Source organism: Carcharodon carcharias, chromosome 1 (assembly GCF_017639515.1).
Source record: "Carcharodon carcharias isolate sCarCar2 chromosome 1, sCarCar2.pri, whole genome shotgun sequence".
Classification (NCBI taxonomy): Eukaryota; Metazoa; Chordata; class Chondrichthyes; order Lamniformes; family Lamnidae; genus Carcharodon; species Carcharodon carcharias.
In genome coordinates, this window is record NC_054467.1 from 92887017 (window position 1) to 92914854 (window position 27838).

The 27838-nt window shown below is 42.4% G+C and overlaps 1 protein-coding gene across 3 annotated transcripts in view; it reads left to right on the plus strand.

The window, feature by feature from the left end:
• Positions 1–27838, plus strand: part of LOC121277037 (synaptopodin-2-like) — a 155398-nt gene that overhangs the window by 87240 nt on the left and 40320 nt on the right. Inside the window, exons 2-5 of one of the 3 annotated variants that reach the window (XM_041185963.1) lie at positions 4067–4218; positions 20868–21685; positions 23545–25050; positions 25531–25712. In XM_041185963.1, coding sequence (XP_041041897.1) covers positions 4067–4218; positions 20868–21685; positions 23545–25050; positions 25531–25712 — 2658 coding nt within the window. Of the gene's footprint in view, positions 1–4066; positions 4219–20867; positions 21686–23544; positions 25713–27838 lie in introns of all 3 variants that reach the window. The other 2 variants (XM_041185968.1, XM_041185955.1) reach the window with 2 other exon arrangements.

A 27838-nucleotide genomic window follows, 5' to 3' on the forward strand; every position in this document is an offset into this window, starting at 1 on the left:
TCATAAATGCCAGATAGTCATGAATAAATCCAACGGGGAATTCTTTACCCAGTGGTCAGAAAGTGGAACTCTATCACAAGGAGAAGTTGAGGTGAATAGCATAGATGAATTTAATGGAGAGCTAGATAAACACGAGGGAAAAAGGAATAGGAGGGTGTGCATCTAGAGTTAGATGAAGTAGAGTGAGAGAAGCCCATGTGCAGCATGTATTGACTAGTTGGGCTGAATGGCTTGGTTCTCTGCCACACATTCTATATAAGTTTTAGTGCTGATCACTAATGGAGGAATGTCAGCCAAATCACTAAGAGAACCCCCTGTTCTTTTTCAAATAATGTTATGGGATCTGTTACATTCACCTGAATTAGCAGACAGCACCTCAGTTACATTGCTCATCTAAAAGGTAGCATCCAAAAAGGTGAAGCATTCCCCATTATTGCACTGAAAGAGCAACCTAGATTTTGTGCTCAAATCTGCATGAGACTGTAATCCACAACCTTTTGACCCAGCATCAAGTGTGCTATCAATTGAGCTAAGTGTTTACGCATGAGATGATTACATTTAGCACATGAGAAAATAAACTAACTCTGTTTGGGTGGCATCTTTATGGAAACATCAGACAATTAACCCTTTTCACTTAAATGTTTGAGAAAATTCTACTGTATCCAATGGGAATTGAAAATTTCTTTGGGTGGGAAAGTTCTTAAGGTCAAATGGATGTACTGTATTTAGATCTAATAATGGAACATAAAACACAGCTTCCATTAAATAGAAGCTATTTTTAGATAGAGCTGGGAACTTTCACATTTGGCTCAACCAGAGTTTGCACATAAATGTAAAATATAGGATTGCAAGACACTGAAGAGCAAGGTCACTGACTGACTGATTGAATAATTTCTGGCTCACTACATCTTTAGAACCAGTATTTTAGATTGAAAGGTTTCTATGAGAATGTGTGATAAGCAATATAAAACAAGAATAAATGGTACGAATCTTAATTTGGACTGGCCTATTGCTTTCCCTTTCCCTACTCTCTTCTTGCTCTTATGTAACAATATATCTAGAGTGGACTGCTCTATTCCAGTGATGGGCCTGTGATTTGTGAACTTTTCTCATTTCAAGTTTGTGCCCTTGAATTATGCACCATTTTTTGTGCATGGAGCAAACTGGGCCCAAGATGCTGCAAGTTGAAGGAACCCATCCAAAGAGGCAAAAATGTGCCTATTCTACAAGCCAAGCTGATGATGTCCCCTTTAATTTCCCTGTAGTGTGCATGTTCCATTTGTCGCCCTGCGCAGTTCCTTTAAGATTGCAGCACCACCACACATGCAAACATCTTAAAAGGACTTCGTCTTGTAGGCAGCCTGTTGCTCCCCTGCATGTTAAATTATGGACTGCTGCATGACTGCACACCCACGCAGCTTAGAACATTGCAATCTGGGCGTTACCCAGCTAAATTATTTTATGTTGATTTGAGGTGTAATGTCCTCAGAAAAAGTGTGTTTCAGGCTTTCAATTATACATTGCACCCTGAATGTGTGCCCTGCTCAGGTATGAATGAGATGAAATAAAAAAGCTGCAAGTATGTGTGAAGGACATGGCATGTGCCAACAGTAAATGTGGACCAGTTGACAGAGACTACTTTTTCTGAATTTAATACAGCCTTTTCTTCCCTTTCTCCAACACTCCCTTGTTGGGATGGCTGGACATTGGGCAAGTTTCTGCTGTTGTTGGATAGGGAAGAATTAAGGGGTCTTTTTGGATTTTGCACTCGGCTTATGTGTTGCTGGATATAGGGCTAGGTGATCGCGATACAATTGAGGTCTTTAAAGACAAAAGGGTATTTGGAGGTAGGCAATTAGAAGGAATAGAAGAATTAAGGATGGGTTTTTGAAGGGGCTTTGAGAGTTGCTTTTACAGATTGGGACAGAACCTTTGGAAGGGGAGCCATTGATAATTATTGCTGAACAGTAGGCTGCGAATTGTGTACGTGTTGGGTTGGGAAAGGATTAATTGGTGTGTGAGGTCTCACAGAAGAGATGAGCTAATGAATGCAGGAGTGGAGATAATGGAGAAGCATAGAATTATGTAGGGACAGATTTTTGTGTGTCCTGCATGTTGGGATGACTGCCCAATGTCACTAGCAAAAAGCCTGCACTATTTTGACCGTTGAGCTTCAATTAAATCTGCCAGTTGACCTGCTTATATATTTCCAGTGCAGGCAGGTAACTTATAAGACAGGTGATGCTGTTTCAACTTAAAGGGAAGGAACAGGTGAGTGGCTGGGGGGTACAGGGGCAGGGTGCAGAATATCTTACAGTGACCAGAAAGAAGTTTATGGGGCTGGGATGAGCCTTCATATCCTCTGGGTCCTATGAAATCCATAAAGCCACTCGATTCTGCTTGTTTAACAGCCGTCCCTTTAAGTGCAGCAGGTGCTAAACTAAAATAACATTGATGTCCAATGTATGCTGAGAGATATAAGTTAATGAAGCTCCTGCCTACTTCTGGTAAGAGCCTTGGCCATCTATTTTCACAGCTTGAACCAGAAAAGGAGCAGGCCAGACCAGCAACATGCCACATAGTCAATTTTTTAAAGGAATTTCGATCACGCTACGGCTCTATCCCTGATGAAAATAAGATATGAGAGGGATCAAAACTGGACTTATGGAGTCCTGAAGATGGGGTGAATCCAGGGCAGCTGAGGAAAAGAAGTAGTAGGCACCTGAAGCAGCTGTGAAGACGATCTCATTCATGCAGATGAAAATGTTCATGAACCCCTCACATTCAGTGTTGCCAGATGATGATGAGTGAGCTGAGAACGAGTGCCAGAGAAGGGTTTGTCATTAAATAGAGGAGCCTGGAGATGTCCTTATTGGAATATTTTGAATGAGGAGAGGGAGGTGCAATGTTGTTTTAGGATAATCAAACCAGACCTAGCGGTGGAAATCAGGAAAAACAGCCAAAACAGCTGTTTTAGATACTTACACTATGTCGCTCGGGGGTTCTAACAAAAGTATGACTGAGCAACTGGAGAAACCCCCATACTTTCTAAGCACATTTTTGTTTATTCTTCCAAATTACTGGAGATAAGGTAATTTATTAACAAAAACATACCCAAATAAGATAAAATAATAGTGTGGTAGAGTGATGCATGACACCATTAGGAGCTTCTAAATAAGATAAATAAACACAAACATCTTACCAGAAACTTATGACTCATAACATATGCATATGCCATATTATTATGTTGAGATAATCCCCTGGAATTCTGTGAGTCTTCTCTTGATCTCCCAGTTAATTTGGCAAAAAGCTGGCAGGGTTCCTGGAAAGACATTGCAAATGATTAAATGTGACTATTTACACCGTTTCTTCATTGTTTCTGCTCATTTACCATTGCAGTTACAGTGGGAGATTGGGAAATTGGAAAATTCTATGTCAATATTCTCCCCCAATTTTTTGTTCTTTATTCAGTTCTCAACAGATTCTTATTTCTCATTTTTACCTGAATATGTGGCTTTCTTTTATGATGTAAAACACAAGTGTACCTGGTCGAACCAAATGCAGCCGGTTTTGCATGTTACTGGTGGGACACCAATGTACAGCTGCACTGATACATTAAGATTAAGATTACTTGGTGAGTTACGTTGCCAAGCCACAACTGCCAAGATAAGTTATTTAATGAGATTACTCAAGTCTAAATCCAGTGTTTGAGCACATGGGGTGAATCCTATGCCTGAGCTTTCCTGCTCACTCGCCTCAACTTTGATGGAAGAACTGCAAAAATCCTGGAAAAAAGGCCTAAACTACGGAGCAGAGAATTTTGCAGAGATTCACACACTTCATGATACATTCAAAAATCCTTAGATCTATGATCCACTGTTACTTATTAAAAAGATTTACATTTTACAAGACATTTCCAGAATTATATTAAAAATGGCAATATGTGTAAAGATCTACCTTTACCCTTTTGATTAGGCCTTTATTGTTTTGATTGATTCCAATGTAACGTTAAAATTGTACATTTTTCTAGCTAGATCTGTTTTGTGCGTGTCTGTTGTGTTTCTAGGTTCGGAAGAAGAGTAAAGCCTGCAAAGCTGGATTATGTGAGGGAGATGAACTTATCTCGATCAACAATAAACCTTGTTCAGAATTAACCCATTCCGAAGCCATGCAGCTAATAGACGGAACCAGTGAAACTCTGCAAATCCTCATTAAAAGGTAGAACCATTTATGTTGAAAATCAACAAGCCCATTCATTTATTAGCATTTATATTATTCATATTCTACAATGATAGAATTCAATATTAAAATAAGGAAGTGAAACAAAGGTACTTTGATTTGGTCATGCATCTGAACCACTAACAAGACAATGTCTCATTTATGTGGAACAGTTATTTATGTTATTATTGAGCTATCCTTACGATAATCAGACTTTTAATAACAAAGTAGTTGTGCTTTTCTGTAGATCACTAACGTACTGTAGACACTAGGATTCAAACATTTTTGCATACTTATGTGGTTGAAGATTATAATCTCAAGTAGAGGATTATGGTTGTGAAATTCAGGAGTGTAGCGCCGTTAGATGCCGACCTCCATTTCCCAGAGGCACGACACACCGCCAGCCACTTCCTGCGTTCCCATTCTGCAAAAATATGGGTGCCCGCAGGACCTGAGTGATGTTGATTTGTTGCTAGAGGGTCACCACACAAACCAACCAACTGTAATGCCAGGATCTCAAATTTGGGTAACAACTGTCCAGGCAGAGTCTGCGTTGTTTAGTCAAGGAAATAGAAGTGGGCAAGATGTGTTATTTAATGGGCTATGCATCCTGGTTGCTGGTAAAGTAAATTTTGGAACATTTTCTATTGTAAGGTGTCTGGAGGTAGTCTGGAGTGTTTTTGGGGAGCTCCTGCATTTGCTGGAGAGCGTTGCCTCATTCTCACAAGAATGGCAGAGGAGTAGGAGACTTGCCCACATAATGGCAGGAACAGTAATGGGGACAGCAGTGTCAATGTCTCTGGCTCTGCAGCATGACAGGGAGATGGAGCAGCGGCTGAGGAGAAGTCAAGCTCTGCAGCATTTCATTTACAAAGTGGGAGTCGGACTCATCCCTGCTCTTTAACAGTCACAGGAGGCTTTCAGACAGCCAGTCAATGAACCCAGCATCTTGGTATGCATGCCCATTCAGCGGTCTCCTATCTCTTATTCATTCATGGGATGTGGACATCACTGGCTAGGCCAGCATTTATTGTCCAACCCTAATTGCCCATTAGAAGGTGGTGATGAGCTGCCTTCTTGAACCTGCTGCAGTCCCCGAGGTGTAGGTACACCTACAGTGCTGTTAGGAAGGGGCTGTCCAGACCCAGCGACAGTGAAGTAACGGCGATATATTTCCAAGTCAGGATGGTGAGTGGCTTGGAGGGGAACTTACATGTGTTGGTGTTTCTGCTGCCCTTGTCCTTCTGGATGTAGTGGCCGTGAGTTTAGAAGGTGCTATCTACGGAGACTTGGTAAATTTCTGTTGTGCATCCAGTAGATGGTACACACTGCTGCTACTATGTGTCGCAGGTGGGGGGAGTGAATGCTTGTGGATGGGGTGCCAATCAAGTGGGCTGCTTTGTCCTGGATGGTGTCAAGCTTCATAAATGTTGTGGGAGCTGCACTCATCCAGGCAAGTGGAGAGCATTCCATCACACTCCTGACTTGTGCCTTGTAGATGGTGGACAGGCTTCGGGGAGTCAGGATTTGATTTACTTACCCCTGGCCTGCTCATGTAGCCATGTATTTATACAGCTAGTCCAGTTCAATTTTTATTCAATAGTAACCTACAGGATGTTGATAGTGGGGGATTTAGCAATGGCAATGCAATTGAATATCAGGGACTGATGGTTAGATTCCCCTTTGTTGGAGATGGTCATTGCCTGACACTTGTGTGGTGCAAATGTTACTTGCCACCTGTCAGCCCAAGCCTGGATATTGTCCAGGTCTTGCTGCATCTGGACATGGACTACTTCAGTATTTGAGGAGTTGCTAATGGTGCTGAACATTGTGCAATCATTAGTGAAAATATCCACTCTTGACCTTAGGAAGGTCATTGGTGAAGCAGCTGAAGATAGTTAGACCTAGGGCACTATCCTAAGGAACCCCTACAGTGATGTCCTGGATCTCAGATGATTGACATCCAACGACCACAACCATCTTCCTTTGTGCTCTGTCTGACTCCAACCAGTGGAGTGTTTACCCCTTGATTTCCATTAACTCCAGTATTGCTAGGGCTCCTTGATGCCATACTCGGTCAAATGCTACCTTGATTTAAAGGGCAGTCACTCTCACCCTGCAATTGGGCTCTTTTGTCCATGTTTGAACCAAGGCTGTAATGAGATCAAGAGCTGAGTGAACCTGGTGGAATTCAAACTGAGCATCATTGAGCAGGTTATTGCTAAGCAAGTGCTGATTGATAGCACTGTTCATGACCGCTTCCATCACTTTACTGATAATTGAAAGTAGGCTGCTAGGGCAATAATTGGCCAGGTTAGATTTGTCCTGCTTTTTGTTTACAGGACATATCTGAGCAATTTTCCTCTTTGCCGGGTAGATGCCAGTGTTGTAGCTCTACTGGAGCAGCTTGGCTAGGGGCACTGCAAGTTCTGGAGCACAAGTCTTCAGTACTATTGCTGGGATGTTGTCAGGGCCTATAGCCTTTGCAGTATCCAGTGCCTTCAACTATTTCTTGATAACACATGGAGTGAATAGAATTGGCTGAAGACTGGCATCTGTGACACTGGGGACCTCCAGAGAAGGCTGAGATGGATCATTCACTGGGCACTTCTGGCTGAAGGATGTTGCAAATGCTTCAGCCTTACCTTTTGCACTGATGTGCTGGGCTCCTCCATCATTGAGGATGGGGATATTTGTGGAGCATCCTCCTCTAGTGAGCTGTTTAATTGTCCATCAACATTCATGACTGGATGTGGCAGCACTGCAGAGTTTAGATCTGATCCATTGGTTGTGGAATCACTTAATTCTGTCGATCACTTGCTGCTTTTGCTGTTTAGCATGCAAGTTGTCCTTTGTAGTAGCTTCACCATGTTAACACCTAATTTTTAGGTATACCTAGTGCTGCTCCTGGCATCCCCTCCTGCACTCTTCATCGAACCAGGATTGATCCACTGGCTTGGTGGTAATGCTAGAGTGAGGGATATGCCAGGCCATGAGGTTACAGGATCTGGTTGACTATACATCTGCTGCTGCTGATGGCCCACAATGCCCCACGTTTGCCCATTCTTGAATGGCTAGATCTGTTTGCAATCTATCCCAATTAGAACAGTGTAGTGCCACACAACATGATGGAAGGTAACCTCAAAGTGAAGACAGGACTTTATCTCCACAATGACTGTGCGGTGGTTACTCCAATCGATTCTGTCATGGTCAGATGTATCTGCAGCTGGCAGGCTGGTGAGGATAATGTCAAGTATGCTTTTTCCTCTGGTTGATTCCCTAACCACCTGCCGCAGACCGAGTATAGCAGCTATGTCCTTTAAGACTTGGCCAGCTCGGTTCACAGTGCTGCTACCAAGCCACTCTGGGTGATAGACTTTGCAATCCCCCACCCAGAGTAAACTCTATGCCCTTGTTACCCTCAGTGCTTCCTCCAAGTGGTATTCAACATGGAGGAGTACTGATTTATCAGCTGAGGGGAGGGGTAGGTGGTACCTGGTAATCAGCAGGAGGTTTCCTTGCCCATATTTGACCTGATGCCATGAGACTTTATGGGTCCGGAATCCATGCTGAGGACTCCCAGGGCAACTCCCTCCCAACTGTATACCACTGTGCCGCCACCACTGCTGGGTCTGTGCTGCCGGTGGAACAGAGCATACGCAGGAATGGTGAAGGTGGTGTCTGGGACGTTATCTGTAAGATATGATTCCATGAGTATGCCTATGTCAGGCTGTTGCTTGACTAGTCTGAGAGACAACTCTCCCAATTTTGGAACATGCGAAAAGCAGTGTTCTGATTCACATGAATAGTAGAAAATCAACAGGCAAAAGGGAGGAAGGAGCTTAAAACAATCACTATCACTAGAGAAAAAGCACATGAAAACTCATGGAACTAAAGGCTGAAAATTCCCTTGGACCTGATGGCCTACACCCTAGGGTCTTAAAAGAAGTGGCTGCAGAGATAATGTTGTAATCTTCCAAAATTCCCTATATTCTGGAAACATACCAGCGGATTAGAAAACTGCAAATGTAACAGCTCTACACCAGAAAAAAGGGAACAAAAAGCAAGGAGCCTAAAGGCCAGTTGGATTAAAAAATCTCTTTGGGAAAATACTCAAATTAATTATTAAGGAGGTAGTAGCAATGCATTTAGAAAATCACAGTAGATTCAAGCAGGGTCAACATGTTTTGTGAAAGGGAATCATGTTTGACAAATGTAAAGGGGTACCAATAGATGTAGAGTATTTGCATTTCCAAAAGATATTTGATAAGGTGCCACATAAAAAGTTACTTCACAAGATAAGAGTTCATGGTGTTGCGAGTGATGTACTAACACGGTTAGAACACTGGCTAACTAACAGGAAACAGAGAGGGGGGATAAATGGATCACTTTCAGATTGACAAATTGTAACAAATGGAGGTCTTGGCGCACATTGGATGGCATCCCTGCCTCTGACCAAGAAGCCCCTGGTTCGAGTCCCATTCCAGAACTTGATGATGATGGAAGGTACATTCATTACTTGGCCAAACATGTTGATTATCAATATGAAAGACTTACCAACATGCCTATGGCAGGCGGTAAAAACTAGAGAGGCTCTTGCTCAGCCATGCTTGATGCAGAATAGCATCCCTCAAATTATAGCTTCAGGCTAGTAACCTGTTCCAGGAACAACAAGCTATGGGAAAAGACATAGGCATATGCTTTGTCTCTAGATGGGGAAGTCTTGTAAATCAATACTCTAATGAGTGGAGTGCTACAGTGGTAGTGCTAGGTACTCAACTTTTAAGATCTATATTAACGAAGCATTTGCCATAATCTTCAGGCAGAAGTGCTGAGTGGCTGATCCATCTCGGCCTCCTCCAGAGGCCCCCAGCATCACAGATGTCTGTCTTCAGCCAATTCAATTCACTCCACGTAAAGTAAAGAAATGGCTGAAAGTGCTGGATACTGCAAAGGCTATGAGTCCTGACAATATCCTGGCAATAGTACTGAGGACTTGTGCTTCAGAACTTGCCACGCCCCTAGCCAAGCTGTTCCAGTATAGCTACAACACTGAATCTACCTGGCAATGTGAAAATTGCCCAGGTAGGTCCTGTACACAAAAAGCAGGTCAAATCCAAACCGGTCAATTACCACCCAACACAGTGCTATCACGTGGCACATGCTTAGCAACAACCTGCTCAATGACGCTCAGTTTGGGTTCCTTCAGGGACACTCAGCTCCTGACCTCATCACAGCCTTGGTTCAAACATGGACAAAAGAACTGAACTCAAGAGGTGAGGTGAGAGTGACTGCCCTTGACATTAAGGCAGCATTTGACCAAGTGTGGCATCAGGGAGCCCTAGCAAAACTGGTGTCAATGGAAATCAGTGGAAAACTCTCCAGTCATAGCTAGCACAAAGGGAGATGGTTATGATTGTTAGAGGTCAATCATCTCAGTTCCAGGACATCAGCGCAGGAGTTCCTCATGATAGTGCCCTAGGTCCAACCATCTTCAGTTGCTTCATCAATGACCTTCCTTCCATCATAAGGTCAGAAGTGGGGATGTTCACTAATGATTGCACAATGTTCAGCACCATTGGCGGCTCCTCAGATACGGATGTAATCCATATCCAAATACAGGAAGACCTGAATAATATCCAGGCTTTGGCTGACCAGTGACAAGTAACATTTGCGCCACTGAAGTGCCAGGAAATGACCATCTCCAACAAGAGAGAACCTGATCATCGCCTCTTGACATTCAATGGCATTACCATCCTGAATTCACCACTATCGACATCCTGGGGGTTACCATTGATCAGAAACTGAACTGGACTAGCCACATAAATACTGTGGCTACAAGAGCAGGTTGGAGGCTAGTAATTCTGTGGTGAGTAAGTCACCACCTGACTCCCCAAAGCCTGTTCACCATCTACAAATTACAAGAAAGGAATGTGATGGAATACTCCCCACTTGCCTGGATGAGTGCAGCTCCAACAACACTCAAGAAGCTTGACACCATCCAGGACAAAGCAGCCCACTTGATTGGCACCCCATTCACAAACATATGCTCCCTCCACCACTGACACAATGGCAGTGGTGTATACAAGTTGCAGTGCAGGAACTCACCAAGGCTCCTTAGATAGCACCTTCCAAACCTGCGACCGCTAGAAGGACAAGGGCAGCAGGCACATGGGAATGCCACCACTTGGAAGTTCCCCTCCAAGCCACTCACCATCCTGACTTGGAAATATATCACCGTTCCTTCACTATTGCTGGGTCAAAACCATGGAACTCCCTCTCTAACAGCACTGTGGGTGTACCTACACCACATGGACTGCAGCGGTTCAAGAAGGCAGCTCACCACCACCTTCTCAGGGGCAATTAGGGATGGCAATAAATGGTGGCCTAGCCAACGATGTCCACATCCCATGAATGAATAAAAAAGTGACTTGGACGAGGGAACTGACTATATTGTAGCCAAATTTACTGATGATAGAATGATAAGTAGAAAAGCAAGGTGTGATTAAGATATAAAGAGCCTGCGAAAGATATAGATAGCTTAAGTGAGTGGGCAAAAATTTAGCAGATGGGGTATAATGTGGGAAAATGTGAGTTTGCCCACTTTGGCAGGTAGAATATAAAAGCACTATATTACTTAAATGGGGAGAGAGTGCAGAATGCTGTGGAACACAGGGATCTAGGCGGCCTATCACAAAAAGTTAAGCATACAGGTACAGCAAGAAATTAGGAAGGCAAATGGAATGTTGACCTTTACTGCAGGGGATATGGAGTGTAAAAGTAGAAGTGGCTTGCTACAAATGTGCAGAGCATTGATGAGCCCACACCTAGAGTACTGTGTACAGTTTAGGTCACCCTAATTAAGCAGGGATATACTTGCATTGGAGGCAGTTGAGAAAAAGTTCACAAGGTTGTTTCCTGGGATGAAGGGGTTGTTTTATGAGGATAGGTTGAGCAGGCTGGGCCTTTACTCATTAGAAGAATGAAAGTGATCTTATTGAAACATATTGTGTTCAGAGGGGGCTCGACAAGGTAGATGCTAAGAGGATGCTTCCCCTCATGGGGGAATCAAGAATTAGATGGGCCACAATTTGAAAATGAAGGTCCCCCATTTAATACTGAGATGAGGAGGAATTTCTTCTCACAGAGGGCTGTTAGCCTTTGGAATTCTCTTCCTCAGAGAGCAGTGGATTTGGGTCATTGAATGTATTGAAGGCTGAGTTAGATAGATTTTTGTTCCACAAAAATGTCAAGGATTATGATTGCAGGGAGGAATGTGAAATTAAGGCCACAATCAGATCAACCATGAATGGCAGAGCAGGCTTGATGGGCCGAATGGCTTACTCCTGTTCCTATTTCATCCTATAGGATGATCTCACCTCATATCCCGTTTAGCTGGCAAATGAACTATCTTTTATCCCTGGTGTGGCTGCAGCCGTCTCAAGCTTACATGACTCAGTACATTGCTGATCCCAACGCTATTCGAGCCTCCAAGCTATGTGCAGTGCCAACATATGAGTTGGTGGCTGTGAATGTTAGATCAAGTGATGGGACCTCATAGACTCATAGACGTCTACAGCACAGAAGGAGGCCATTCGGCCCATTGTGGCTGCGCTGGTCAACAAAGATCTGACTACACTAATCCCATTTTCCAGCTCTTGGCCCATAGCCCTGGAGGCTATGACTATGCAAGTGAATATTAAATACTCTTTAAATGTTACAAAAGTTTCTGACTCAACCACCATTTCAGGCAGTGAGTTCCAGACTCCCACCATCTTATGCGTGAAAAAATTTCTCCTCAACTCCCCTCTTAGCCTTCTACCTCTTACCTTAAAACAATGCCTCCTCTACTAATGGAAAAACTGCCTTCCTATCCACTCTATCTATGCCTCTCATAATCTTATGCACTTCCATCAGGTCCCCTCTCAACCTTTGCTGCTCCAAGGAAAATAACCCCAGTCTATCCAATCTTTTCTTATAGCTCAGACCCTCCAGCCCAGGCAGCATCCTGGTAAATCTTCTTTGCACCCTCTCCAGTGCAATTACATCTTTCCTATAATGTGGTGACCAGAACTGCACCCCAGTTATGGCCTAACCAGCGTTTTATACAGTCCTAGCACAACATCCCTGTTCTTGTATCCCATATGCCTTCTTAACCACCTTATCTACCTGCCCTGCTACCTTCAGGGACCTATGGATATGCACAACGAAGTCCCTCTGATCTTCAGTACTTTCCATGGTCCTACCATTCATAGTGTAACCCCTTGCCTTGTTAGCCCTCCTCAAGTGCATTACCTCACACTTTCCGGGTTGAATTCCATTTGCCACTGCTCTGCCCACCTGATCAGTCCATTGATATCCTCCTGTAGTTTACGGCTATCCTCCTCACTATTTACCACCCTACCAATTTTCGTGTTATCTGAGAACAACTTGATCATACCCCCTACATTTAAGTCCAAATCATTTATGTACACCACAAATATTAAGGGCCCCAGCACTGAGTCCTGCAGAACCCCAGTGGAAACAGACTTCCAGTCACAGAAACCTTCAGCTTCCTGCCTCTTAGCCAATTTTGGAACCAGTGTTCCACTTTGCTTTGGATCCCATGGGCTCTTACTTTCTTGAAAGGCTTGCCATGAGGGACCTTATCAAGAGTCTTGCTAAAGTCCATGTAGACCACATCAAATGCATTACCCTCATCAACACCCCTGGTTACCTCCTCAAAAAATTCAATCAAATTTGTCAAACATGACCTTCCCTTAACAAATCCATGATGACTATCCCTGATTAATCAATGTCTCTCTGAGTGCAGATATATTCTGTCCCTCAGAATTCTTTCTAGTAACTTCCCCACCACTGAGGTCAGACTGACTGGCCTGTAATTTCCTGGTCTATCCCTTCCTCCTTTTTTTAATAATGGGACAACATTAGCAGTCCTCTGGCACCTCACCTGTGGCCAGTGAGGATTTGACCTCTTTATCAATGGTGTACTGTTGCTCTCATTTCCCCTCCTTGGGCTTATGTCGCTGGTCAGGCAGTAGTTCTTGGGTGTATGAAGGCAGGAACTCGGGGGGTGGGGGGAAGGTTGATGTGAGGTAAGTGGGGTTGGGTGGGAAGCAAGAGGTCCATAGGCATACCATCAACATCTTGATCAGCATGCCAGGTAACAAGATGAGGGTGTGCTGGGAATTGAGAAGGGGCATGAAGCAGCGACATGCCATCATTCTCAGTGTCTGCAGCGTCACTGATGCCACAGGCCTCATCGCAGCTGCCCCCATGATGCAGAGAACCACCTCCTCCATAGGGCTCAGGAGATGCAGGTGTCCTTGTCTTCCACCAGCTCGGTTCTGCTCCCCTCTTTTTTGCACCATCGTGTCCTGTGAGAAAGCAGAATGTCAGTTGTTGTGAAGCATTGTGTTTGGGTGATGCTCCTGTCAAAGCTGAATATCTGGAGTTACATGGAGGTAGTGAGAGATAGATGTGAGGCTGGTCACATTCGTAGATGTGTGAGGGTGAGGTGGAGTATCTGGATGTTAGAAGTGACTCCCAAATACCAGGGACTGCCACTGGGTGAGTGATGTGGGTGTGGTGCATTGAGCAGTGTGAGAGGATGGTGGTATGGTAGGTAGATGTCATGTGAAGTTGCATTCACTGACCTTGAGCACCTGCATGAGGTCATTAGACATCTTGTGGCAATGCTGGCGAGTCTTCGGTTCTAGACTCCAGGAATTGACTATCCTGGCTACCTGCTCCCTCTGTCTTCTGAGGGTGGACCTTGAGGATCTCCTGCTCTGCAGTAAGACATGGTCTTTTTCCTCCTGCCCGCCTGCATCACTATTGCCTCCAGCGCCACATCCATCACTAATGGGTCCCTCTCTCTGCCCTGGTGTTCATTTTCCAAGAATTTACATTTCAGCAATCTTTTTGTGCTATGTCCCTTTAAGATTCAGCCTGCCTTTAAGGAGAACAGAACTGATTGCACCATGTTGTCTGCAAACAACAGTACCCAGGCCTCCCGCTGTGTGCAAAGTTCACCAGTAATAATCAGGAACAGACAGCAGCACTGGAAGTGCACCAGTTAGCATCACATCTTGCCCACCTCAATTGGAATGGGCACAGGCAGGTTGAAAATCTTGACCCTTGCACCCAAAATCAGGGATATCCAATTTCTCATCTATGAATGGAACCTGTTTGTCCATCTGCAAATCATTCACTTGCAGGGTTGTGGGAGCATTTTTAGTTCCCATCCCAGCCACTAGATGGAGAACCATGTGCCATGTGGAAACAAGTCATTCCAACTCACAGGGACAGGGAAGGAATGGCATCATTCAGCTCATCTGATTCAAATTACACTTTCTGGCAGCCTATGACAAAGTTGCATTAATAGCAGTTAAATGATTTGTGGGCCAGATCATCTCACTCCCTAAGCTACAGAAGACCATGTGACAGTGAGTCAGTCATGATTGATAGTAGAAAGTTGAGGATGAAGGACACTAGCACACTTAGAAAACCACATGCGTTATTTTACACATTTTAGCAGGGGTAGACCTGTTCTGCTTGTCAAGGTAAAAGGTGTCAATATTAGGAAAGAATATTTGACACTTTCCACACCCAGCATTAGCATCAAGCATTTCTGGATCAGGAAGGAAAGCTCCACCAGAAGAACATGTGACTTTTCTATTCTTAAAATTAGTCATCCTTGTTGGCTTTCTCCTGTCACGGTGTCTTCCCCAATGGGAGTACAGACAGGAGTATTTGATAGGGAGATCGGTGCACTTGATTTGCAGTATGTGTCCCTGACATCCTGGTGAATGTTGGGTAGCGGAGTGGGGAGGTGCAGGGAGAGCTGTTATGAATCAGGCTTTAGGCTTCCCCACCCAATTCTTCATGGCAGGAGCACAGTCTTACACATTTACCCTAATATTTTCAATTAATATTCAGGGGTCAAGAAATTAAAGATGTGTTACTTGACTATCTTCACAGACAGTTGCTAATTGTTGCTTTTACTTTCAGTTGCTAGAGTCGCAGAGCATTAAATAATTAGTGATTGAAATCATAATTGAATAGCTTAAGATGCATTAAGAATCTGAATGATAATTTATTCTTTCTTCATGTCTAGCAGTAACAAAATTCAATGAATTCTCCATTATAGTTGTTCATAATGTACCACTGGAATGTTTTGAATTGATTAAATCTCAGAAAATGTACTTTTGCATAATAAATTTGCAAAAACATTTACTGTTATAGGAATATTAACTACTTAAAGAACTAGTTGCAGTACTATTGTGCTAATACCACAGAATTCCTATTCATTAACGCATTAAGGCTTAACCTATAATGTAATACATATTTATGTGGCATGTGTCACTTCCAGTTAAGGCATTTATGATTGCTTATGTGTTAACACTATTAAAATGCCTTCAAAGATTAATTTAATGGCTGTGGGAGTTCGAGGTTTGACCTTTTAACATCCTTTCTCACAATTTAATTGACTTGTTGATTGCTTGCATTTTCTTTAACATTTAATTAACTTTAGTTTAGTTGGGCTATAAAGCAGCTGGAAATTTGAATGGTGTCTTCCAGAGTTTTTCATCATTTGGAAAGCCTGACTCAGTAGTGCTTCATAGGTGCAATTTTAGCCCCCTGGTTTCTATATCTTCAATGTATATTTAGGTAATTAGATTAGAAACTCGTTACTTGATAGGTTGTACAGACAACTGCTGATTGGTGCGCTTCCTTACTATGTCACCAGTCTAAATACAATCTCCTACCATTGCATGATAAATTCAAGTCTCAAAAGGTTACACATGCTGATCAGAAACTTATGCAGACAAAGCTTTCTGCATTTTTTACATTCCCTAAGTACGACAAGATTCAAAATCTTTAAATATTGTGACTAGATGCAGATTTGGATCATGGTGCCATCCACAATTAACTTTTTAAAAATTCATTCATGGGGTGTGGGCATTACTGGCTAGGCATTTGTTGCCCATCCCTAATCAGAGGGCATTTAAGAGTCAACCACATTGCTGTGGGTCTAGACCACAGGTAGAGATATCAGATTTCCTTCCCTTAGTGAACCAGATAGGTAAAACCCCACCTGATTAATTTTACCTTTAATTCCAGATTTTTATTGAATTCAAAATCCACAATCTGCCATGATAGGATTTGAACCCCCATCCCCAGGATGACCCTGGGTCTCTGGATTATTAGTCCAGCAACAATACCACTACACCTTCACCTCCCCACAGGTAAAAACTTGAGAAATTATAGTAACAGCTTAAATCAAGTCTCTGCAGCTACTGAATCATTACATTTAAACAACTTCCATAGTACCTAAATTCAACAGAAATCCTGTTCTATTGAACAGAATGGTTCAAAATTCAGGTACATTTTCAGCTTGCAGTTCAGGTGGAAATTCCAGAAACCACCTGATTTTAATTTCCATTGATATCAAACTGAAATCCACCCCGTGGCTTTTCCTTGCTACAATAAATTTTGGGCAAGACTTTGGGCTCATTAGCACTGTTTGGGATGCTGGGACCCCCTTAGAACTCCAAAAGAGCATCTGTGTCTGAGAATCAGGCTTACGCCATGTTGGCAAAAGTGTTAGTGTGCATGGTCACATAATGAATGCCCTCAGAGCAGACAGATCATGAAGTCAATCAGCATGCGACACTAATTGAACACTAGCAATGCCATTTTAAAACTTAAAGTTCCACCTAGTGCCCTTTCATAACTTCAGGCAGTTGAACACATGGTTAGCAGCAGGAAGGACCCTTCCCCCACCATTTCTGTTTAAAGCATTTTCAACTAGTTGCAGGTTGTTTGCTAGTTGATTTCTTCTGATTGTTGTTAGAATTCTACAAGTGTTCATTGCTTATAATAGTTGCTTCAAGTTGCCTACAGGGAGTGATGTGGCAGATGCTGAAGGACTTTTGCTGACCTCAAGGCTTCTGCACAAATCAGTTGCTCACAGCCATGGGTGTACAAGTGAACAATCCCCTTGGAATACAGGGTGACTTGGAGGATGAACAGAGGGCACGCAGAACAGGACAAGAAAGAGGAAGTAGAAGAAGGGGGAGAAGGGTTCTCAGCAAGAGATCATGTATGTCCAGGGTGTTCAGGAAGTAATTCTCCTGCCTGAAGCTCAGTGAGAAACAATGTGTGAGAAATCCTTACTGAAATCTGCTACCTGTTGCAGCCACAATTGCAACCGCAAAGCAGTAAGTACTGTATTGTCAGTGGCTTTGAAGGTGACTATTTATGCATCTGGCTCCTTCCAGATTGAAGCTGGAGATATTCGCAATACTTTGCAGTTTTGGTCTGTAAGGGAGGTACTGGGGTTGTCTATTCAATAAGAACTGATTAAGCAAGCAGGGTGAGCACAAGTCTTTGCTAGGATTAAAGACTTCCCTGGGGTGCAGTGTGCCATTAGCAGCTCACATATTGATTTGTGGGTGCTGCATGCTAACTGTGCCCTATGCTGGAAATGAAGGGAAGGCGGTGGCATAGTGGTACTGTCACTGGACTGTGTAATCCAGAGACCCAGTCTAATGCTTTGGGGACCCGGGTATGAATTCTGCCACAGCAGATGGTGGAATTTGAGTGCAATAAAAATCTGGAATTAAAAGTCTAATAATGACCATGAAACCATTGTTGTAAAAACCCATCTGGTTACTTAATGTCCTTTAAGGAAGGAAATCTGTTGTCCTTACCTGGTCTGGCCTACATGTGACTCCAGATCTGCAATAATGTGGTTGACTCTTAAATGTCCTCTGAGCAAGGGCAATTAGGGATAGGCAATAAATGAATGATTAAAAAAAACTTCCTCAACATCCAGCTGATGTGTGACCATAGCCAGCGAATCATTAAGGTCAAAGCTCAGTATCCTGGCATAATTTGTGATGCCTTCATTCTGCCACAGTCTGCTGTACCTTCTACATTTGTGCCACCATGGCAAACCAAAGGATAGCTATTGGATGACAAGGGCAAGCAATAGATGGCATGACTCAGGGCTTTGGTACATGTGCACAACATGGAAAAAATGCTTCCACACGAAATGTAATAGAGTAGATAATTGATATGCTGGAACGCTATGGAGGACCCTACAGTATTTGGTAGAGTGGGTGTTAGATTCATGGTGGACTGCCACATGTTGTGCAACCTTGCTATCATGAGGGGAAGTCCTTGCCACCAGCTATACATGAGCAGTTGAGGAGCAGAAACATAAGGAAGGGAGGAGGCAACTTAGACAAGCCCTTTCTGTTAAGGTTCCATTACTCACCTGAGTGCAATACCAGCAACTACAACTTGAATTCCGCATTCACCAACAGTCCCACACCATTCAGTGACTATCATAGTGCCTGCTCAGCCACAATGCTAAAATAAAAGTCAATATCAACATTCCAAACAACATTTATAAATGAAAGAATGCCATGTTGCATACAAAAGTTATCTAATTGTCCTTGTGCATTCCCTTCCTGCCTGTTTTGCATGTGCCTTTTCCTGTACTAGTGCACCTATGCATTGCTAACTCAGAGGCTGCAACATAGCTGAGGGAAGAAGCAGCTCTGGGTCTCAAAGGTTCAACAGCAGACTGTGCCATCTTGGTCCGTGCCTGGCTGGCTGATAGACAACAGAAAGGACACTGGAGGAGTGACAGGGGTACAAGGATGAATGTTGTCTTCCTGAGAGAGAATATCAGGTTTGTACCTCATGAAGCCACATGCCACTTCCAGGGGCAGCACCTCAGCAATTCTAATAATCTGCAGGGGGAATCCTTTTTCAAACTGTAACCCACAGCCATAATGGCACCAGCCTGACTTTGCATGACAGCAATTTGAACTTCCATTGAAGCACTCAAACATTGGGTAGCTGCTGCTTGTACTACAATGGAAGCTGCAACATCAGCCATCAGATACTGCATCATGGTTGGGTCTACAAGTATGCAAAAGGAGATGACCACCACTCCTGTAATGGAGTGGATGTGGACTGGACTTCTTCATGTTCCTTAACATTGACCACAAGGCTTTCTGGTAGGATTCCCAATGCACCAAGCATCCTGTTGTGCATATTCATTAGCATTCTTCTGTAGGTTTCCCTATTAAGGTGTTCATTTGAGTCCACGGCAGCAAAACTTCTGTGCACCCTCACCTTCCAGCGATTTGGCACCTGAACTATCCCTGCCCCACCTCCCACCCAACACCCCCACCCCCCAACACCCCCAACCTTAGCTGCAGACTATTTGTGTTCAATATCTCATCCTGTGCATGTGTCACTTCTAATCTATGTGCTAAGGTATGCAAAACATCAGTATTCGAGTTGTGAAATTAAGTGAGAGTGCTATGTTTTCATCATCACTGTCTTCTTGCTGTTCCTCTACCACTTGGTCAGGTTGCACCTTTTGGCTATATGTAAAGAGAAATGTGCAAGAGTAAGGTAATGGTGAGGGGAGGGTGGGGAAAAGCAAGCAATCTGCAGTAACTCAGAATGTAGGATGAAGAGGAAGTAGGTTGTGAGAGGAAGGATTAGGTATGAAGATTTCATTACTTTTGATGGTTTCAGCCCTGCTACTGGCCACAGCCTCAGCAATGGGCATCCTACTAATGGCTAGCATCACCTTCTCCATTGGGGTTAGGACCATGCAGGTGCATCTGTCCCCATGCAGTTAGCTCCTGCAGCCTCTCCTTGTGCATCACCTTGTCCTGCAACAGAGAGGGAAGTGCGTCAGTGTGTCCAGCAATATGTCAGCTGTTGTGGCTGTCTTAGTTGAATAGCTGGCAGAGTGAAAGCTGTGAGTTGTGGATGTGAGACTTACAGAAGCACAAAATGTGTGAGGGTGAGGTGATGCCCAAGAAGCTTAAGTATGAGTCCTGATTGAATGAGACTTTTGTTAAGTGATTGATAGGGGTGTGGTGATTTAAACAGTATCTGAGGCTGGTGGTTTAGTTAGTACGGTGTGGCATTTGAAGATGCCTTGACTGCTCATATGAGGTCATTGAACTTCTTGCGACGCTGTATCTACTGCTTTATTCCTGCATTGACCTCAGGTCTATCTGCTCCCCACTGCCTTTTGAACTTGTGTCGGGTGGGCCAGCAGGTCAGGACCGTCTCTCCTACTTACCATTCTTCAGCTAAGCCCTCCAGTGCAGTCACTAAAATCTTGGAGCATGTTCTCTCACATGCTGTGCTATTTTTCAATGTTTCCCAGGTTAGATTCTATTCAATGACAACTCCTAGCTCCTGTTTCAGGAACAATTTACCTCCCATTTAAGCAACACAGGTTAGGTTCAAGTAATGCTGGAAAGTTATACGTTTTGGCCTCTTGCTGATCTGTACAGTCAATGAATAGTGTGATTAGTCTTCTCTGCATGCAGAAATCATTCAAATGATCAGGCAGCACTATATTAGCATGATGCCTGCATTCTATTGAATAGGTATGGGCCAATCGCACATTGCAATCTCCGCACGTTTTCAGGGGCTATCCAACTTAGTCACCATTGTATCTGTTTCTGCAACAGAAGGCAAAACTAAAATCAACTGAGGAATCTATTAATAAGTTCTAGCATCCTGGTGAATGAGTACAGTTGAACAGAAATGTTTATTTGTTTCTAATCATTTTGGGGGATTTTTTGCATTCTTTTTAGGCCCATCAGTGAAAAAACTGATCAGCCAGAATATGAAGGAACAAAGAGCAAGGAAACTGTGGAAACCACATTACAAATAAGTGGCAGCAAAGCATCTTGCAAGCAGCCTCTTCCTTTTGAACTTTACATCTCCGAGTCTCAGGACGAGGCTTACTATGGAGAGACAGAAAGTGACACAGATATTACAGGGAAGAAGGAAGAAAGCCAGAGGCAGAACAGCTCTAGATTGTTTTTGAAAGAACGCACCAGGTCTGGAGAATCACAGCAGGACCCTAGCTGTAAAGAAAGGAAAGAACCCCAGCATATGGTGGAATTCCAGTTGTCCCTTACTCAAGGGAAGCTTGGTGATCCAGAGACAACTGCTGTAACCATCATTGGGGCGGAAAAAATCAACTGGGCAGCCAGAGATCCAACTACACTGCATGGGAGTATCCAGAAAACTGAATCAGCAGCATCAGAGCCGAATGGGAATGTTGCAATCCAGACAGCCTCGACTACTATATCACTTCAGAGCAGGAGTGACAAAAAGGTCAAGCTGGTCGAAAGTGAGCTGCAAGGAGCAGAAGGGGATTCATATCAGTCCAGGGTGGAGCAGCCTTTGGATTCCTCTGACAGAGAGCAGAGTGGGAGGGAAGCCTCCGCATCTGAAGTTGGCAGTGGGTGTGCTGACTCTCTGGCTGAAGAGGGACAGTCAAAAACACATAGCACGCCTCCTTTCTCCGTTGGAATTTCATCAGAGGGAACAGAGCACGGATCAGAAGGGACATGCTCTGGGAAAGATTTGGCGAGAACCCACAAACACAGGGCTAGACAAGCCAGTGAGTACAACCGTTCTTGTAAATTTACACAAAAGGAAATGTTGTGCTGCTAAGTTTATTTCCCTGTAAGATATCTAACAGAGATCCAAGAAGACAGTGTACTAATGTGTCATTTGTAGCATTAAATAGCAACAGATTCAAGCTAAAGGTTGCAGATTGATGATGCTTGCAGAACTGAGTTTGACAGACACAAGCAGTTGTAATCCTGTGAGTGATCTGATCCCCTGAAATAGCAAATCTTTGCTCCAGTGAAAAGTGAACTCAGAATCTTGCCTGTCTTGTATTCGGGAGATCAACCTTTGATACTGTAAGCATAATAAGATTTTTACCTAAGTCCATTTGGGCTGAATGCTGGTAATTGTTTAATAAGTGATGTTTTCAGAGTTTCCTACTGAAAGAGTAAATAGATGGTACTAGAACTAATTTACATTTGAAAGATTCATATAGCTTACAACTTTACATATTGACCATGCAGTAAAAATTCCAGGACTCATGTATTAAGCACATTGGATAGGTAAACAAGCTACATTACATTAGTAACACTGCTTTGAGTCTGTTATTAAATTGTTGCATTCTTCGCGTAAGTGTTTGCGTTTAGGAATTTTGAAGACCTTGAAGTCAATCTGATGAAGATTGTGTTCATTATTCAGGTTTACGTTCAGCGGTTAATTGATCAGTGGCTGAAGACCACTACTTTGCTACTTGACCAGCAGTTCTTCTTTCTCTAGCGATTCAAAGGGTCTAAATATTTTGTGAGTTGCAGAAACAATAGATTCATCTTAGAGATTACCTGCATTTTAAATGAATCCATCCAAGATTTATTGCGTTAGCAGCAAGTGAAATGATTAAATGATTGCCAAATTTTATAATGTTCCTGCTGTGCAAAAGCAGTTTTAAATACATTTTAAAACAATCAAATCAAGTAAGCACGAGTGTTACATGCTAAATACAAATATCTTGTTGATGAGAATTTTAAAGGTAATTACTTCACTGATTAGTGTTTCATTAAAATACTAGTGAGAGCACAACTATATAAAGTATACATATTACCATATTGTGGTAGTCTATATAGTTTATAATTAATAACAATATGTTTGAGTTAATTGTGGCAATTTATACAATAAACACTGTAAAGTCTCTCATATAGATATAGTTATCTATTGCCCGTGCTTTAAAAGGAAATGCCTTCATGCAGGCCATTTTTAATACCTAACTTCTGCAATTAAAACATAGAATTTGAAACATTATATGAAACGATACAATATAAATCTGTTTACAGTTTAGAGAGATTTAAATGTTTATTACTATTCATTAGCACTCAAATATTCTGATACTCAACAAGAAACAATTACAGTTCAAATGTGGTATGTATAATGAAGGCATTCTCTGAGGTACTGAACAAGTCTTTTTCAAGCCTCTGATTTAGTATAAAATATTACCAATTCAAAAACTGCAAGTTATTATTTGAAATGGTATCTCCTGTACCATATGTACTGCAAATTGTGCTCAATTATTTCACAGTTAAGAAATTTAATCATAATAAATACTTAACTTCCCTTTGAAATTTATAGCTTACATTGTTTATGATGCTTCTGTAAAATCTTTACAAGCAAATAGATTTTTCAAAACTGTGGGGTATAATTTGAGAACACTTTTTATTTTGGGGAAGAGCATTATTCAAGTTGACCAATTGACTCAAACATAATGGTATTAATTTATCTTAAACACTGAGGTTATCATGTAGAAATCTCCTGTTTCACTTTCAAATTTATGTTTTCAATAGTGATATTTTATTAAATAAGCTATCCAGCTACTGTGTGTTTTTTTTATAAAATCCGAGTTTGATGTACTCCCTACAGAAATCCGGCGGAGTGAAAGCTTGTCAGAAAAACAGGTTAAAGAAGCCAAGTCAAAGTGTAAAAGCATTGCCTTGCTGTTGACAGCAACTCCTACCCCCAGCTCCAAAGGGGTGTTGATGTTTAAGAAGCGTCGCCAGAGGGCAAAAAAGTATACTTTGGTCAGCTACGGCACTGGGGAGTTTGATCCCGACGACGATCAAGAGGACTCCATAGAATTTACTCTGGTACCAACCAGTGACTCTGATCTTGACGAGGACTTTTGTGCTGATGTCAACTCTGCCCAGGTTGTGACGTTTGATTGGGACACAGGTTTAGTGGAAGTCGGAAAGAAAGAGAAGATAGAGGACGAAATGCAGAGATTACCAGATACCAAGGGCAAGGGTGCCTTATTGTTTGCCAAGAGGAGGCAGAGGATTGATCAGTATACAGCTGAGCAAGAGGAAATAAGGAGATCTGGAGTTACTGAAGCTCCCTCTGCTCACAATGTTAAAACAGAAAGCAGTTTAAATAATTCATCAAACATAATACAAAATCATGCCACTGAAAATTATATTGATGTAAGTAAGTTGCATGGAATTGAAAATGTAAGTGGAGTGAAAGGGAGATCTGAAATGGTTATCCAGAACTTGAAGTCTGCTGAAACCAATAGAGCAGGTGCGACGAACAGAACAGCTACACCATTCCCTGGTGTGCAAAATCGAGCTGCAGCTCTGTTCTCTCCAACAAGGAATGTGGCAAGCTCCTTATCAGATTTACCTCCCCCACCCACCTACTCTTCCATCAGCCCACCACCTGACAATATCTACCAGGTTGCATCTCCTCCTTTGGCTACCATGGCTCAACCAGCCATATGGTCACCAACGGGAATTGCAGGGGAGCAGATAGCATCCAGAGATGAGAGAATCTGTGTACCAGCAATAAAAACTGGTATATTACAAGATGCAAGAAAACGGAACACCACAAAGCCCATGTTCACTTTCGTTGACCGCCCTAAGGTAGCTCCAAATCCAGAACTCCTATCCATGGTCAAAGGTAAGACAGACAGACGTAGAGGAGTAGATCAGCCTGGTGGAGGTTTTGAGTCAGGACCTGAAGAAGATTACCTTAGTTTAGGTGCAGAAGCATCAAATTTTTTACAGAGCCCTGCAGTAAAGCAGAAGACACCACCTCCAGTTGCACCAAAGCCATCTGTTAAGAGCCCTCCTACAGGGGCAACCCCAACGTTACCTCCGCTGCCACCTGCAGAAGTAACCAATGCTCAAGCTCCAGTCTACCCTTCTAAAAGCACTAACCAGATCCAGATGCCAGTAAAATCACATTCAGTTCAACCTGTTAATACATGGTATCAGTCCCAAGGCACTGCCAACCAGTTTGTATCTTCAGCAGGATCCCGATCAGTAACATCAACACATTCACATTCTTCAAAAGCACCACCCACAACTCCCATAGCAAATTCTGCACCAGCTGGAGGTATGGGTACAGCCTATGAGATGCCAGCTTTGAAAGGTAAAGGAGCACAGTTATTTGCAAGGCGACAATCTCGAATGGAGAAATATGTAGTAGACTCATCAACAGTCAAAGCCAGACAAGCACGGTCATCATCCCCAACCCCTTCCATGCCTGCATCTTGGAAGTATTCATCTAATATAAGAGCACCTCCCCCTTTGGCTTACAATCCTATTCATTCTCCATCTTATCCACCTGGCATTTTGAAAGCACAAGCACAATCCTCATCTCCATCTAAGCCAAATAAAAGTGCCAAAGGTAAAGGCACTAAAAAACCTCTCAATGCTTTGGATGTCATGAAGCACCAACCATATCAGCTTAATTCATCTTTATTCACTTTTTCATCCACTCCTGATTCTAAGGCACCTCTATCCACAAGCTCATCACTTTCTAAGCAATCTATAACGTCTGATCCTGTTCCACTTCAACCACTTAATGCTACATATCCTGTTTCTAAGAGTGTCTCATCTGTGCCAACAGGACCATCTTTCAATCAAGCTAATACAGCTTCTGCTGATGAGGAGTATGTCTATCCTTCTGGAAAGAATGTCTTTGTATCCCAAAGTTATGCATCATACCCAAAGAAAGAATCATCAGCCCTGTCAGCTGCCATGGCACCAAGACCAAGGTTTTCAGCAAAGAAAGTTGGAGTTACAGCACAGGTGTGGAAACCCTCTACAATAGTGGAGTAATGTAATTGTTGAAAGACAACATTAATTTTTCTTTCTGCTATTTATATTTAATTTTGCTATGATGTAGAACTGGAGTTATTGGCAGTTTAAAGAAGTACACTATTTTCTACACCCCTCTCCAATAGATCTTTTACTAACCTTTGATTAAATTTCTACTGTTTTGGGGGTTTGAACAGGCTACTTAAAATGTACCTTCCCTCTGCTAAATAGAATGTAAGTTATCTCAACTCACTTTTCAAAAGAAAATGTGCTTGCAAGTGAAAAGGTGGACAGAAAAATACTGATAATTCCAGAAGTATATTGCCTTAAAAAGCATGTCATAAAAGGAGAGATGTATGATTGTGTGACGGTTCCTCGCAATAGGTCTTGGGCAAATCTGTGCTGACCTAATGAAAATATTCAGGTCTTCAGCGACTCAAGAGAAAGGATAACTAAAGAATAATGAATGATAGTTAAAGTACTTTTACTATAATCAAATGAAACATGTGGATCAATTTTGATGCAGAAACTCTAATTACCTCTAAGATGTTACGGAAAACGTGCATAGTGGTTTAACAGATTATATGGTCTTCAGTAGGGAAAGAAAGAATCTGGGAAAGATGGCACTGTTTGGTGATGTGATACTAGGACAAGATTTCTATCTCCTTTTCAAACACTTGGGTTCCTACTACAACAACAGGAACCTCCTAGACAAACACAAAAGGGGCTATAAACCAGAAAGCCAAGAAACCAATTTCAGGTGTAATTATTGGCCTGTGATTTTTTTCTTGTATATGCAATGTGTCAGGATGGGATAAATTCTGCTTAGTGCTAGGGAACCATGTAATGTGTGCCTTACCCATGTCAAGGGTGCTTTAACACTTCAGTTGTGGCTCAGTGGGCAGCACTCTTGCCTCAGAGTCAGGCGCCTGTGAGTTTAAGGTCCACATTAGAGACTTGAGCACAAAAACCTAGGCTGATGCTCCAGAACAATCTGAGGGAGTGCTGCACTGAATGAGGTGCACCTTTTGAATGAGATGTGAAACTGAGGTCCCATCTGCTCTTTGAGGTGGATTTAAGAAATCCCCTGGCACTATTTCAAAGAAGGAGAGGGGAATTAGACCAAGTGCCCTGGTTAATATTTATCCCTCAAGCAACTTTGCTAAAAACAGATTATTTGCTCAGTATCACTGCTGTTTGTGGGAGCTTCCTGTGTACAAATTGGCTGTTGTGTGTCCTAGATTACAACAGTAACTACAATTCAAAGGTACTTCATTGGCTGTAAAGTGCTTTGAGATGTCCTGAGATAATGAAAGGCACTATATAAATGCAAGTCTTTTCTTTATCAGTTCAATAACTCATTTCACGTTTCTGTTCTAAGACACCTTTGTGGTTTTAATGTGTTTTTACTATTTTTTTGTTGTATTTAAGCTGTTTTCACTTCTGCTGTTTCTTATAGATTGTGAAAAAGGTTACAGCACCATCCAAATAAATAATAACATAAATTGTTTTCTATCATTCATTCTGCCAAAGAAAAACATCATATATTTTTGGCTTTAATTCCAGAAAAATGTACACATTTAATTACTTGCATTAGTGTTTCTTGCCAATGGATGATACTATAGCCTCACAACTTGTGATTTTCTTTAATTTCTCAGTATTATTTCTTCTTGCCACTTGCTGTATTCTTCTCCACTGTACTATTAAAATCCCTATTTTGTGTTTATATACTTATTTATTTTCAATTCCATTTCTTTTTCCTTGTGGAATAAGCTTTGGTTTTGTGAAGAAAGTGCTAACAAAATGTTCCTGGAAGCAAATATGCAATGCCAGCAGGAGCCAGCTAAACATCATGATCTCCGGACAGGATTTTATAAATAAGCCCAAAAGCTGGTGTGGAGGCTGCAATAGGAATTGTAAATTGACAGAGCCATTGCCTGCTGCAGCACATCCTATCAGTCTGACAGCGTGCTCCCCTAATAGTGAATTGGCAGCAAAGTCAGATAATGATACTAGATGACAGCTGGTTCCTGTCAAAGTCAATCAAAAATTGTGTTGAGCAACTAGTAACAACTTTCTGTGCATAGAGAAACAGAAAACAAAGAATTATTTAAAGT